The sequence below is a fragment of the Temnothorax nylanderi genome, unplaced genomic scaffold (assembly GCF_030848795.1).
Source record: "Temnothorax nylanderi isolate EJ_2023f unplaced genomic scaffold, tnyl_v1.0 TNYL_tig0270_pilon, whole genome shotgun sequence".
NCBI classification, from domain to species: Eukaryota; Metazoa; Arthropoda; class Insecta; order Hymenoptera; family Formicidae; genus Temnothorax; species Temnothorax nylanderi.
The window spans coordinates 234,667-248,869 of record NW_027249332.1 but is presented as its reverse complement, the minus strand read 5'-3'; the positions used below and the strand labels follow the sequence as shown (position 1 = coordinate 248,869).

The window sequence follows — 14,203 nt, the reverse complement described above, 5'->3', positions numbered from 1 at the left end:
TATTAACCCTCCGTCTGACAACGTTATTTGGGATCTTTCTATTGACAACGTGGATCTGTCGCCTTTGACGTTATTTTCCCATAACCTTAAAGTATTTTAAAAAATCTTTAAAAATTCATAAAACATCTGTGTGTTAACATTTTAGATAACGATTTTATATATAGTCATTTTGATAAACATCGTTTATTTAATATTTCCTGCCGGGCTTGCAAATTTTACGAGCAGATGTTGTTTTGGTTCGAACGCTGGTGACTGTCAAACGGAGAGCTAAGAAATTGTTAGGTTAACTGCAGGTATCATACCGTTCCGTATTGCTTTGTAACTACAATCAAACTTTATAATTACTACAACCAAATGAGTAACCAAATGAGATTGTTTAGTTAACTCAAAAAATTTACCAAATTTTGCTTGGTCAACCAAAAAATCACTACATTTTGCTATCGTAACAAAATTATTTATTATCTGTGAACAACTAAATTTTTTTGTTACCATTAGTATAACTTTTCTCTCAGTGTAGCTCCCTTAATAACTTGATCCGCAACAGCGCGAATGCACTCGAATACAATCGATAGAACTATAAACTATGTTAGCTTAAGTTAATAGTAGAATAGCCAGAACTCTAAAAAAAAAAAGAAATAATCATCAAGTACAAATCAGTCTGTGTTATTATTTATTTTGTGTATAATATGTGTGAGTTAAATGATCGTTAAGGCCGGAACACAATACAAAGGTACAGGCAATAGGAACAGGGAATAGCAACCCTGCATAAAATGTCGGATTGAAAAGAATTAAAAAGTATTGATATTTTGAATACTTCTGAATTCTGCTTTCTGATGCGAAGAAAGGGATTGAAAAGTATTGGTTCGCATAAAACTTTACCGCGCTGAATGTGAGACAGCAGTGGTTGAGGCTTTGCATTGAAAAGTATTGGATCGCATTAAATTCATCCGCGTCGAATGCGACTTTTGGCATCAATGCTTCGTATTGAAAAGGATTCGGAAGTATTAGCAAATAGAGGTTCATATTCCTTTCTATGACAAAGTAGAAATAGACAAATTTTAAAATTATAATTTTTTTTATTACAATCGTTTAATTATAAATACAGCAGGTGAGAAAATGAAACTTGCTTAAAAATTAAGTAAAGCTGCTTTATAAAGCTCTACTACATGTTGTACTCTCAGGGTATTAGCTAATATATCTCACAATCAGTCTGAAGCGTCTGAAGTAATACTTAAAAAAATATTTGAAATATCACAATAAACGATGAATAGAATAAGAGTTTCTTTGGTTTATAATCTAAGTAAATTACATTGGTATGTCACGGAATTCTTTCAGACAATTCCGTGACATTGCCCAATTTCATATAAAATAATTTTTATATGAAATCAGGCAGCCTGACGATGGATATGTCACGGAATTGTCTGAAAGAATTCCGTGACATACCAATGGTCACAATCGCTTATAATGACACTACTTCGTTTAACGTTACATCACTTGGAAGAATGAAAAATGTAGATGGAAAAGAATGGAAATTATTTGATGGGACCGGTGGATTGCTGCAATTTTCAGGTTCGTACATTTGGTTAACAGCATTCTGTGCATTAAATTGCATTGCTCTTGTTCCGGATGTCTACTTTCCCAATTTGGTAAGAAGGCTTCCATTCCTTCCTGTCGTTCTTCTTCGGAAAGGCCTTCCTGATCTTCGTTAGTAGGTTCTGTTTTATCTGGAAATTTATCGTCTTCAATCTGATCTTCATTCAGGGATTGAGCAAATCTTCACATTTCTTCGGGCATTTCATTTTCGTCATCGGATTCACGTTCTTCCTCCTGAGTTTCTCCTCGAGTCTCTCTATCACCTACAAACACAATTATAATGTAAAATAATATAAATATGGGTCACTGTATTGAAAATAATGTAGCAGTAACTTGCCTCGTGGGAGAGTTTTCATATCAGCAATTTTTTTCCGGATGTAGTCAAACGTTTTTAGTGCTTCCATATCTGCTTGAATGTCATCCATACCTCTTTCGGTCATTAACCAATACCGATAGAAGTCTGAAATGTGGGACTTTGGAAGCTGGTATTGTTGCAAATTCCTTAGTGGAACGAATGAATATGTATAGAAACATATTTCAGCATTTCAGTTGTACTTAATCTCTTAATTGCACTTGTTTTCACGAGGAAATAATACACTAAATATTTCACGACGGGATTGGACGGGATAATGAATAGCACGAGCACGAAGCATGCCGATCCAGCCGATCTTGCGTTTCAGCACTGCTGCTACTGCTGCTAGGCGTGTGATGGGAGTAGCGCACACAAGGAAAGAGCCGTGTACGTGTGCGCATGTACAGTGTGCACGGCTCTTTCCTTGTGTGCGCTATCCCCACCACACGCCTGGCTGCGGTGTTGAAACAGTCAAGTATATATTTTATTTCGCCCTTACGCATTGAAAAGTATTCGAATCTCCTTTCGGAGTGGCAAAATTTTAACAAATACGAACTTACGCATTAAAAAGAATTCACTTAGCTTAAAATATTCCTCGCATTCAATCGCAATCGATAACCTTCAAACGAATGCGAATTCTCGCATTAAAAAGGATTCAATTCATTTCAAATATTCCTCTCATTCTATCGCATTCAATAGAATTCTATCGAATGCTAACCCTCTCATTAAAAAGAATTCACTTGGCTCAAAACATCCCTCGCATTCAATCGCAATAGATAACATTTAAACGAATGCGAACCCTCGCATTGAAAAAGATTCACTTCTTTTGCTAATTGTTTTTGGATTCAGAGGTATACAAGATTTTCACGTTCTATTCCCAGTATCGCACTGAAAAGTATTGACCCGTGATCCAATCCGAGATTGTTGCAAAGTAGAATTCATGACAAAATCTCGTGAATGCGAAACAATATTTTTGAATAAGACGTTTTATGCAGGGAACGGAATGCATTGATACACGGCTTCTGATAGGTTGAAAATCTACATTCTGTTGCTATTCCCTATTCCTATTGCCTGTACCTTTGTATTGTGTTCCGGCCTTTATTGATAAACGTACGTGTTTGCAAGAAAGACACGCGTATAAAATCTAAGATAATAAAAATATACGTAGTTATACGGATATTTTATCGTTTCACGGAGACGAAAGTATTTAAAATGCCCACACTTTCACATAATCCACTTGAAGCGCTGTTCTTGTGTCCCATGTGGGATGCCAGTGATTTTTCGCATGATAGAATTTGTACAATGCCTGTAAAGAACAATGTATTGATTGCACTTCTTTGTCAAAATCTCTTACATATTTAGCTCTAAAAGTTTAACATATCCGTTGCTCATGACGTGATCTTGAAATTCGTGAATGCCTCCGACAGCTACGCCCAAAGTCAAATACGACTGCGCAATAAATGATATCAAACTTTCAGCATTGTTTAGTATTGTTTACAAGATTTAGTAAAACTATGCAAATGGTACAAGAGTCTCTGTTAACGAAGAAAAATATAATATAAATTTCAATACCGGTTTTCCAAACGACCCGTCGACGGCTTGCTCGCCGTACTGCACTCCGTCAACCTTTACTACAATGAGGCCGTTCTTCCATTCGATCTCGAAGATATGGAAATCATCCGACAAGCTTTTGCCCGACTGCCTCTTAGGTAGCGTCATGCGATTATTACTCTGCGCGTTACTCTCATTTATGGATGCGGTCAGTCCACCCGCGGCCAATATGTGACCACTGATAGTCTCATCCTCGGGAGTCCTTAGTCAAAATTATAGACCTTTGATCGCGTATAAAGCTAGGTCTAATCAACCAAATCTTAAAAAATTATATATGAAATAGGGGTAGAAAAGACTGAAAAATATAATAAAATTAGATCGATATCTCCAAATTTGCGGAAGTTAAAGCAACCACGGACACTTCTTAAAAAATTCAAAATTTTTTTAAAAAAGAACCCTTTTACTGATTATCGCCAAATTCAATACCAACCTTCCATATATAATACTCTATCGATTAAAAAAAAAACATCAATATGCTTTTATTAAAGATAATAAAAATCACGCAAAATGTTGCTAAGGTTACGATAAAAAATTAATTAAATTTATTAATTCTTCTCAATTGACTTCTGACATTTTAATAATAGTTCCTGTAGTCGTTTATGAATATTCAGATAAATTGTCAGAAGTGCTATGTAATATGTTCGGTGTGAAAATCAAGAGAAAAGCGATCGGTCCACTGGGCGCTGCGCCGCGCGCCGAAAGACGCTCTCGCACTTTGCACCCGATTTTCTCATGATCGCTTCCACTTTGCCCTCTGACACTTTGCACTTAGTTTATTCTATACGTAAACAATACAAATGCAAATTGTCAGAAGTTCTTCTTAATATGTAAATTTTCCGAGATTTTTCGCAACTTTGGCAGCTTCTGACAACCCTTTAGCTTCTACTTACTCTTCTGACAATTTTTTCCCTGCTTTTTCTCATACTCCTCGATACCTATGCAAATTTTCAGCCGTGTCGATCAACAGTTTTTTTTGTCGGAAAATTTACACGTTTGATCGCCCGCCCACGCACTTAGCTTCCAACGCGCCTTCTGACGGTCGGGCTTTCGCTTTGCCGGCAGCAATCGAACCTTTTCCAGGTAAGATATTTCGTGGACCGAGGCATGTTGCCATCTCTGTAGCCAGCTCTTAGACTATTAACCCTTCGTAGTCACACTTCTCTAGAATATCATTCTAGTCACACGGGGTCATATTGACCCCGTCGATTTTTAATGGTTGCCATTTTAATAGTATCGGTCCGATCGGGTTCAAATAATTCTGGAACATACCTTGAACATTCTAGAATATAAAACAACTGCGATTTTGTGAGAGATCAAATGGCAACATGTTGAAAAAAAATCGTGAACGAGTACATGATTAACGCTCTACCTATAGAGGATACTTCAAACTCTTGTAGATGGCGTGCCAAACTCCATTTTAAGCCAGGCACTTACCGACATTTAGCTTCAAACTTGAGCTGGGGTCAAATTGACCCAGTGTGACTACGAAGGGTTAATCGAAAAGAATGAAAGAAATAGATAACAATATAAAATGAAAAGATTTAATTAAAGTAAGAAAAAATACCTATTAATGCAAAAAAACTTGGTGCTGCTAGATCTCAGAATATATATTTAAAAAAACAGCCCGATATCTCAATATTTGCGGAAATTGGAGCAACCACAACATCAAATGTGCACATACACACATACATACGGACATTTTTTTTTTAGGCGATATTTCGACGTTTTACAACAATCTGAACATATTGGCAGAAAAAACTCAAAAACCAATCTCTTCGTTGGTTTCTTCTACCCCTATTTCATATATAATTCATTTAAATTTGGTTGACTAGACCCAACTTTATAGGCAATCGAAGGTTCATATACGAAATTCACGAAAACAAAGCTTCCTCTATGAGGAAGCAATATTATAATTAATAATATTATTAATAATCAAAACTAATGTTTTTAATTTAAATATGAACGAACATGACACGCACACGTATAGGTTTATCATATTTATCCGGATATTATTTCGAATGATGCATCGGTATCCAAATGACGCGATTTGTTTGCGTAACCACGCTAATTGAATTACCACGTTTAAAACGATATACAAAGGCGATATACAAAGACAAAATCGTATGAGCAGAGTATATTCTCGATATCGCTTTGAAAAATTTAACTTCTACAATTTTACTTTCACGCTTCATTCGATTACTGAAATAAAAAGATGCATCTATTAAAATTCACATCGAGCAATATTAGATCGAGGAAAAATATATATTACATCGATGTCTATTGCGCGTCAAGAATTTAGCTCGCCGTAAGTTACCGCGTAGAAAAAAAAACATACGTTTCACGGTAATACGTGAATACATTGGAGATGTCTTCGGAAACCTTGAACGAGTTATCAGAGTGTGGCATTTCCATTAACAAGTTCGTTACATATACAGAATTACGTCGAAAAATTACAGGGCCGAGCAGAGCGCAATTTGTTTCAATTTGCACAAGTTGTGCACCTTTCTGATTTCAATTACCGAAATTAATCAGCTACTTATTACAGTATTTCTTCTTTTACAGAGGATCAAATTTTCCTCGAAACTTTCCTAGTACTTTCGAAATTCAAAGATAGCCGTCTTCTTATACGCGATTAAATAAAACCTCATCTCGTTGAAATTCAACAGCGGGTTGCACCTCTATGCGCAACCAGGAAAATTTCCGTTACCACTTATGAACTGATCGAGAATACGTAATGCAAAAGTATCTACGTATAAGACACAATGGTGTTAACGAGGGACAGATGTCCGCCGCTATAAAAGTCGCGGTCGGGATCGTTCCAAGTCTTGTCGCTTTAAAATGTCGCGTGTCGTCTTACATCGGCCCTTCTGGCCGTCCTACGTCGCATTTTTATTATTTACATTAATATTAACATCGACGACGTTGCAACGAGTGGGTGCCAGTCCTTTATGGGATTTTCCACAGAACTCAACGCCCAAGAGTTCGACGGGAAGTTCGTCGGAACATTCGATGGAGAATTCGGCGAACAGCTCGATAGACAGCTCGATGGATAGCTCGACGGACAATTCGACGGAGATCTCATCCAACACCGACGTGTAATTTTCTTTAAAATATTCTTTAATGTATATGTAAAATAATTGGCTATATAAATATCTCTTGCCGTCTTCAGAATCGTGATAAAGGCTGTGGTTTACGAGATTGGGATTCTCACGGACACGGATAATACAACGAGTGTCGAAAGTACCGAAAGGTAAACGAGTAAAAAGTTTCATTTTATCCTTTTGTGTAATGTTCCCGTTGAAAGAGAAAGCGACGTGAAATATTTATACATTCTATGAAATAAATAATAATTCTATGAAATAGAACGAATAATTCTATAAAATAAAACAAATAATAATTTCAAAACATTATCATTTTTTTTGTGCTTTGCAGACAAGAGAGAGTCGATATAACGTTGTATAATACACCGCAGGACGACGAATTCTCCTAAAATCCCAACGAATTTTTCTATCTTGGAGCGAGTGCGGATTCGCGCATCGAAATGAGTTTATCAATTGAAGGCGAAAAGAAAAATGTGAAATGTAAAGACTGCGCATATACACGACGATGTTATCGAAGAATAGACGTGTGTAGTAAATTATTAATTATACGCCGTATAAGATAGAACGTGAAGACGACACATAGAGCGGTGTACGCAATTTATAAATTTCAATATTAAACCTGTAATGATGTGACATGTGCGTTTCTTTAGGATTTAGAACAATGTTTTATTAGTTTTTTTTTCCATTCAATTATGAACAATATCTCGTGTACAACGCTATAAACACATTGCTGCTGCAAAATCTGCGAGGCAGAAGAAAGTCGCAATTCGGAAGAATCAGGTAACGTAATCCGTAGAATAATCTCTCGAAGAATGATGGGTACATACGTAAGACAGCTCAATCGAAGCATGCGCGACACTTTGACAATGATTTCTGCAATTTAACTATTTACTTCTGGAAGATCTTGATGTGTGTGAAAGACTTCAACGGTCGCTTAAAGGTACGTATAAATCTTTCCTTTCTTTTTGTTATTTTGGAATGCAAATAAGCGCGCAAGTTCGTCAAGGGCTTGATTAATCCGATATCATGTACAAATTTCGACTGATTATTATGACAAAAGGTAATAAAAATACTCTCGATTCTCTCTTTTTCTCTTTCTCTCTCTCCTCTTTTTTTCTGCTCTCGTCGAACTAACGTACACTCATTGTCAGTTGAAACTCTTAACAATAATCGTAAAATATAGGGGTAGAGGGAGGACTTGATTTTTGCAAGGATACTTATAGACGTTGGCTATTTGAGGGACGGGGGAGGGGAGGTAGAAAGGGAATGGGAAATACCTATATGTAATAAACATCAAATTATTTGCTAAGTGTAGTTGAGCGTCGATCATTTTTCGGCATTCCGGATTTATTCAAAGAGATACCCTGCAGCGGGACCACAATGTGTCCAGCGTCAACGTTTTCTTAAAGCATAATTAACGTGGTGTCTAATGAAAAATAGAGAAGGCGCAATATGCTTCCGATCGTTCGCGTACGACTCGATACTGATATGATTCTCTCTTCCTATTGCCATAGATCATTTAACGTAGGCAAGGGGAAATTTCATTTCATTTAGCATCTTTAGGCACCGGTAGGGCATTAACGGTGCCAGCGGATGTACTTTCCGACGAAGCGACTGGGACTTGATGTTCAATTAACGGTTTTTCGTTCTCCATGTTCGCATCCTTTACGGTTTCGTTCTCCGCCGTGCTCTTAAGATCTCTAGAAAGAACAACACAAATTTTACATAAATTTGTCATATGTTCCAGATTCGATAGACTAGACGCTATATAAACACCTGTTAACCGGTAACTCGCTAAGATTGACGGTCTCATTCGCAGAGATCATTTTGTGCTCGTCATTTTTGCTGTCACTTTTGCCGTCATCGAGATTAGTTTCCGCAACTGGTAATTCCGTCTCGACTATTTGGCTATCTACATAATCTTTATTCTTTTCGTTGCCATCTCCAATATTTTCGCTAGAAGCCATATTCTTTTCCGTTAAGTTTGCGGCTGTTGCTTCTGATGTTTTATCTTTAAGCTCATCGCACGGCTTTTTATCTTCGCTTACTGTGTTCTCTATACTCAAAGTATTCTCAAAATTTTCAAAATTGGCCCATCCAGTGGATTCTACTGGCTCTGACGGCACTACATCCCATGGATTAACCGGCGGGAGTATAGTGCCAGTGTTCAGTGGTTCGGTAGTGTCCCAAGCTGAAATTTCGTAACTCATTTCGATAAAATAATCTCGAGCTTTTTTGAATATCAGATAATAAAAGAATCCTTGGTAGAACATACGATCAGTCGTGTCGACCTCCATATGCATGTCACGTGGTTCCTCGTCATCCTCGTCCGACGAACTAGAATCCTGATGCTGCTGCTTTGAGTGCCAATCCCGTTTATCCACCACAGTCTGGAACGTCAGTTCGCCCTCGTCTCCCCATTCTAGGCCACTACCGCAATCCTCAAGCCCAGCTTTTTGTTTTTGTTGGCACAGCTTTAACATAGCATCACCAAACAATTTTTTAAATCTCAGTTTCAAATATAACACGTATGTTATTCGGTAACAATGGGCGCGTTCAGCAGACCAAGCCGCTCAGTAGCAGTCGAACGTGATTGGCTCTTACTTTTAGAACCAACCAATCAACGCAGAGTGTTGATAAGACGAACTCAACAGTTGTGTCTGCTGAACGCGGCCAATTAAACAGATATCTACCTTATTGAACATATCTTCTCGCTTGTCGAGATCTTCTTCACTGAGAGTAAAGGCCAACGTTGTTAATTGGTCAACTGGATTACTATAATATCATACTTCTTAAAACAGTGGGGGAGAAATGACTGACAATATTAACGTCGCGCTCTTTTCACGCGTGTGCTTTCTTGGCTTTTGTAAACTCTACGATTGCGCCCCTAGTAGTGCTATTCTTTTTTCTAATGAAATCTCGCGCGTATACTTACTGAAGCGCATCATCACCGTCGTTAAACTCATCGTCATGAAATCCAAAGTTCTCGATGAACGAAGGTGTTATTTGTTGACCCTGATAATTGGAGTACATCTAATACGAAGAATATTGCACGATAAATAAAGAACTAGACAATCTTAATTTATGTATCAATAATATACGAATGTAACTGTTAACCTGTTGAATGTATGTCTCTTGCGAATAAGAGTTGTACTCGTTTGGATTTTCCTCGGAGCTCATCAGGTACACTGGAGTCTGATCACCCTAAAAATTCCATTCTAATGAAGATTGCTGCTTTCTCGCTGCAGATACATTAAATTAAACATTGCACAACGCAAGAAAAAATTGAATTGTTTTTCATCGTAAATTATTACGGTTGCATGAAAGAACGTTAAAAGTACCCGTTATATCTAAATCCACATGCGCGATCCATTTGCAGGAAAAAAAAAACAAAAAATAGTAAGCAATATATACCATTACCACGTACCATCATTACAGTTCGATGAATTTTATTAATCTCCACCAACTGTACACTCAAAAGATTTTCCCATTTAGTAAGACACTCGGGTGATAAATTGTTCTTTAAGAAGCTGGCCAGTATATTATTTTTTTCACATTGAGTGACGATATTGTTCGCGATATTTATTAAATGTCCCATGTAGCCTTGGCGAACACCATTTTCCTTGTTTCTGCAATAAAATCCCGATGTTATAGTTCTGAATTTCCTCTTGCAAAACATATGCGAAATATTCCGCGAAATTTAATACTTTCGGCAATCTTACTGTTTACTCTCGTTTTTATCCCATGCTTCTAAGATTCTCTCTATTAATTTGCACTTGATAAATATCTGGAAATTAATGCGCTCGAATTATTTAATGTTCCTGTATTATGGTTTATTGCCACACTACAAGAGGTATAACTCACATTATTATAAATAATATCATTATCCCGTTGTCCGCAATTAATAGCTAAGGCCAGGCACTGTTGTACTTGTGTATGTAAGAAATTATTCCATGTATATTTGAAAAACAGATCCTGTAACATATTTAGATGAAGAATAAGTAAATAAAAGTGACAAAATAAATAGAAAGCACTTAATGATATTCAAAAGACGCATGCTCATATAATGCGATCTTACCAACAATGTTTGGAATGTTCCCAAATTTTCTAAACTTTCGTGGATCTTTAAATTCTCTGTCGCCAATAACGCGCTTAACAACTTCGCTACGTGCAAACGAGTGTTTCCCAATGGACATTCTAATAGTCCAACGGTTGTTTTAACGGCAGGTTTCTAAACAATAAAAAATTTTGTGGTTTTTTCAAATAATACAGAAAGTATAAATATAAAATATTATGTTAAGTATAACTTCTATTTTAGAAAACTTTTTGAAGCAGTTCTTACATATGGTGGATCTAGAAGAAGTTTGTGAAGATGTTCCAAATATGGTAAAGTAGCGTTTGAAATTTTAATACATTGTTCATTATCCGTGGTGTCTTCGCCATTACCATGCACATCTCCTTCATTTGAGGAACTGCAAAGCATTCAGGCTATTACGTACTGTACTTTATCTATAAAATGTAATTTTGACAGTGTAAAATATTCTCATCGTCATACTTGCTGGGTCTTTGACCTAAAAGTACCAAAAGCACTTGTATTCCACCGACAATACTACTTTCTACTTTTTCTGCTGTTAGGATAGTTTCTAACAATAGGCTCACAGTTTCTCCTCTGCGTGACAAAATTATATTATATTATTCGTGTGAATATTCGTGTAAAACGAATAACTCATCGTAAGTTTAAATATACTCACGATTCTAAAGTATTTAAAATAGGATCTGGATCAGCACGTTCTGTGGATGTACGTTGAGTTTCTCTAGCTACCATCACCATGTCGCAAAGTAATTGTGCCGCGTTAGCGTGTTTGGCTACTTCTGAAGTAGGTGCTAACAATTTTACCAGTCTTTGCACTAAATGTTGACTATCTAGCCACTATCAAAGAGACACCATATACACATATATGTATTGAAAAGAACTCAATTATATAATAGTAACTAGATGAACAATAACAAAAAGAAATATGGAAAACATCTTACATTTAATATGTTTTGACGCATATCACTGCCCTCAACCTGAGTAACAAGTTTGAGTACTAAGTCCATGATAGCCGAAGTCTCTAAATGTTGCAACAATAGATCTACGCATCTCTGGCGACTCTTAAGAAATTCTAAAACCTGTAAGCATGTGAACTGATAGGAATACCAATTCTGGAATGGATGGAAATATATAGGATGGATAGGCATGTGGATAATATAGGAGAGACAAAAAAAAGTTTATTATTTAACTAATATTACTTGTCAATAGAATTAAATGTCTCAAAGTAAAGTTATTACAAAAGTAAGTACAACTGACTTATCTCAAATGTATCTCATATAACCATCTACATAAAAACTAGAGGTATTTATGTAATTACCTGGTCACTTTTACGAGCGACTAGCACTCCGATAGTTTTACTGAAAAATGATGCAAGTAGTGGATTTAATGGCTGATCTGTATCTATGAAAGAATATAATTTGGCCAAAAGTGCCTCATCACCTGAAAAAAAGTTTCAAGAAATGTGTTTACAAAATCCATATAATTTTACAAACAGATACTCTCTCCAATTAAGTACATAACAAAGCTCCAAGTACCTGCCAGTTTCTCATTCAATGTAGGCACATCACATGTGAGCAACTCGCACGCGACATTTGGATACTTATAGCGCCAACGTTCTTCAATATCCATGGATGGTTCTTTAGTAGTTAACGTAACTAATTCTTCCATAACAGCAGGCCTTGTAAGACTATAAATTATGCATTGCAGTAATTTTTTGCAACAAAGACACTATGTGCAATGAATACAAAATCGCATTTAAGGAAGCAGCAATAATCCCACTTACTATTCAACCAGCTTTTTGTTTTGGCTCTTGCACTCCTGCAGGATGTCCTCCTCATCCATTAACTCGTGCAGCGTGACATCCTGCATCGAGCAACCGATTAGATACCGTCTGATACCGTCTAACAACGAGACTCCCCCCCCAGAGGGAAAGAGGAAAGGGAAACGCTCATCTGTGGGGGGGGGGGAGAGACGCTCGTGTGCGACGAGGAGAGTGCACTTACCTCCTTGTTGAGCAATGCCTCGATATGCGGCGATGACACGTAATTATTTGTCCAGAACATGATGCGGCCCGTATGTGGGGGTGCGTATGTGCGTGCGTGCTTAAATATCTAAATGTCGCGTAGCGATTTATCGTAGCCCGGGACGATCGTCCGACTCACATCGGCGTGGCGTGGGGACGCACGCGCGGGTCAAGGAACACTGTGCAACACGTCGCGCGAATTCGTTCGGCCGACGAGCGGCTAACATCGCATGCACACGCGTGGTGTCGTTTCCTCGTCGATTCTCCTCCGTCGCGCCGCGCCGCGCGCGATCAAGTGTCGAAAAACCGCTGTCGTCACGCCACGCACCACCTCCTCGCGACCACTCGGAGGTTCGCGATTACGCCACTCCTAACTCCTAACCAGCGGCTCCTGCTGCCACCCTGGCTCCGGTACTCCGGTTCCCGATAGTTGTGACGTATGCGACTTGAACTCGGACTGCTGACCGCGAGGCGATACACGACAATGACCCCCCAGAACGACAAGGGAATGGAGCGCGATCAAAGTGATCGGACGTGGTCGCACCAGACGCTCTCGAGCGCGAACAGGCGCTACAGAACATATACTATTACAGGCGCTCGAGCGCGGACGGCGGAATACGGAATACGACCAAACTCCGATTAGTCCGGGTCTACAATAGGGGAGCTTTCCAGCAAGCGACACAAGTCGACACAAGTATCGTTTTATCTTTGCTGCTCATTACCAAAAAGAAAAAGATAGAACGATGCATGTGTCGAAGTGTCGACTTGTGTCGCTTGCTAGAAAGGTGTTTTAAGCCCTAAAGCGGGGCACACATAGACCGGTATTCATAGGGAGCTTTCCAGCAAGCAACACAAATCGACACAAGTATCGTTTTATCCTTGTTACTCATTGCTAAAAAAGAAAGATAGAACGATGCTTGTGTCGAATTGTGCCGCTTGCTGGAAAGCTCCCATAATCAGATCTTAGGTTTGTTCGCGTCGCATGCCCCACCATGCTCTTAATCACTCCAACGCACTCCAAAAACTCATCTGCTCCAATCGCCACCTTTTATCCGTGATCCAAGTGCTCTTGGTGTTTATTGGAGTATGCGACGCGAACAAACCTCTTATTTCAAGACCGTCCTAAGTAATATCTTAAGATGCTAATACGGCTCTGTGATTGGTTAATGACATCTTAAGATTGTACTTAAGATGGTCTTAAATATAAGAATCGACTATGAATACCGGCCTGAAGACAGCTTAAGACGTAAGCAGTAAGGAAATCAACGGTATGGATTCGCTACTGCTTACGTTTTGTCTTAAGTTCTTGACTGTGATTGGTTGATTTGTTTACTGTTAAGTCCCAGTCTACAATAGGTGTTTTAAGCCCAAATACAATTCCTTATTTAAAAAATGTAAATATTATTATTGAAAGAGGTTGCTGTCACGTT

At 38.1% G+C, this 14,203-nt stretch overlaps 2 protein-coding genes and 1 long non-coding RNA gene across 4 annotated transcripts; 1 reads left to right on the top strand and 2 right to left on the bottom strand.

Annotated features, from left to right (window-relative positions):
* Positions 1-653: 653 nt before the first annotated feature.
* On the bottom strand, positions 654-3,965 carry LOC139780268 (uncharacterized). Its single transcript, XR_011720194.1, has 3 exons — positions 3,518-3,965; positions 1,931-3,394; positions 654-1,856 (listed from the first exon to the last, which is right to left on the bottom strand). It is a non-coding gene; the product is annotated as an uncharacterized lncRNA (long non-coding RNA).
* Positions 3,966-6,323: 2,358 nt separating this feature from the next.
* Positions 6,324-7,290, top strand: LOC139780274 (uncharacterized). Its single transcript, XM_071718860.1, has 3 exons — positions 6,324-6,651; positions 6,726-6,806; positions 6,989-7,290. The coding sequence occupies exons 1-3, from the start codon at positions 6,395-6,397 to the stop codon at positions 7,044-7,046; spliced, it is 396 nt and encodes a 131-aa protein (XP_071574961.1). The 5' UTR covers positions 6,324-6,394; the 3' UTR covers positions 7,047-7,290.
* A 693-nt stretch (positions 7,291-7,983) lies between these two features.
* Positions 7,984-13,373, bottom strand: Fmt (phosphatase 6 regulatory subunit 1-like protein fmt). 2 transcript variants are annotated; one of them, XM_071718853.1, is made up of 18 exons: positions 12,754-13,373; positions 12,534-12,613; positions 12,286-12,437; positions 12,069-12,190; positions 11,692-11,862; positions 11,409-11,587; positions 11,213-11,326; positions 11,000-11,129; positions 10,736-10,888; positions 10,522-10,632; positions 10,380-10,444; positions 10,085-10,286; positions 9,775-9,861; positions 9,593-9,690; positions 9,351-9,432; positions 8,933-9,131; positions 8,434-8,848; positions 7,984-8,357 (listed from the first exon to the last, which is right to left on the bottom strand). In XM_071718853.1, the coding sequence occupies exons 1-18, from the start codon at positions 12,811-12,813 to the stop codon at positions 8,204-8,206; spliced, it is 2,574 nt and encodes an 857-aa protein (XP_071574954.1). In that variant the 5' UTR covers positions 12,814-13,373; the 3' UTR covers positions 7,984-8,203. The 2 variants fall into 2 exon arrangements, with proteins under 2 accessions (XP_071574954.1, XP_071574955.1); XM_071718854.1 differs by having other exon boundaries at positions 9,351-9,390.
* Between the last annotated feature and the right edge of the window lie 830 nt (positions 13,374-14,203).

Coding starts and splice junctions, on each gene's coding strand:
- LOC139780274 (XM_071718860.1), top strand. CDS start 6,395: ATGTCGCGTGTCGTCTTACATCGGCCCTTCTGGCCGTCCTACGTCGCA. Junction 6,652..6,725: donor ATCTCATCCAACACCGACGT/GTAATTTTCTTT, acceptor TGCCGTCTTCAG/AATCGTGATAAAGGCTGTGG. Junction 6,807..6,988: donor AGTGTCGAAAGTACCGAAAG/GTAAACGAGTAA, acceptor TGTGCTTTGCAG/ACAAGAGAGAGTCGATATAA.
- Fmt (XM_071718853.1), bottom strand. CDS start 12,813: ATGTTCTGGACAAATAATTACGTGTCATCGCCGCATATCGAGGCATTG. Junction 11,588..11,691: donor TGCGTCAAAACATATTAAAT/GTAAGATGTTTT, acceptor TCTCTTTGATAG/TGGCTAGATAGTCAACATTT. Junction 10,445..10,521: donor ATGATATTATTTATAATAAT/GTGAGTTATACC, acceptor ATTAATTTCCAG/ATATTTATCAAGTGCAAATT.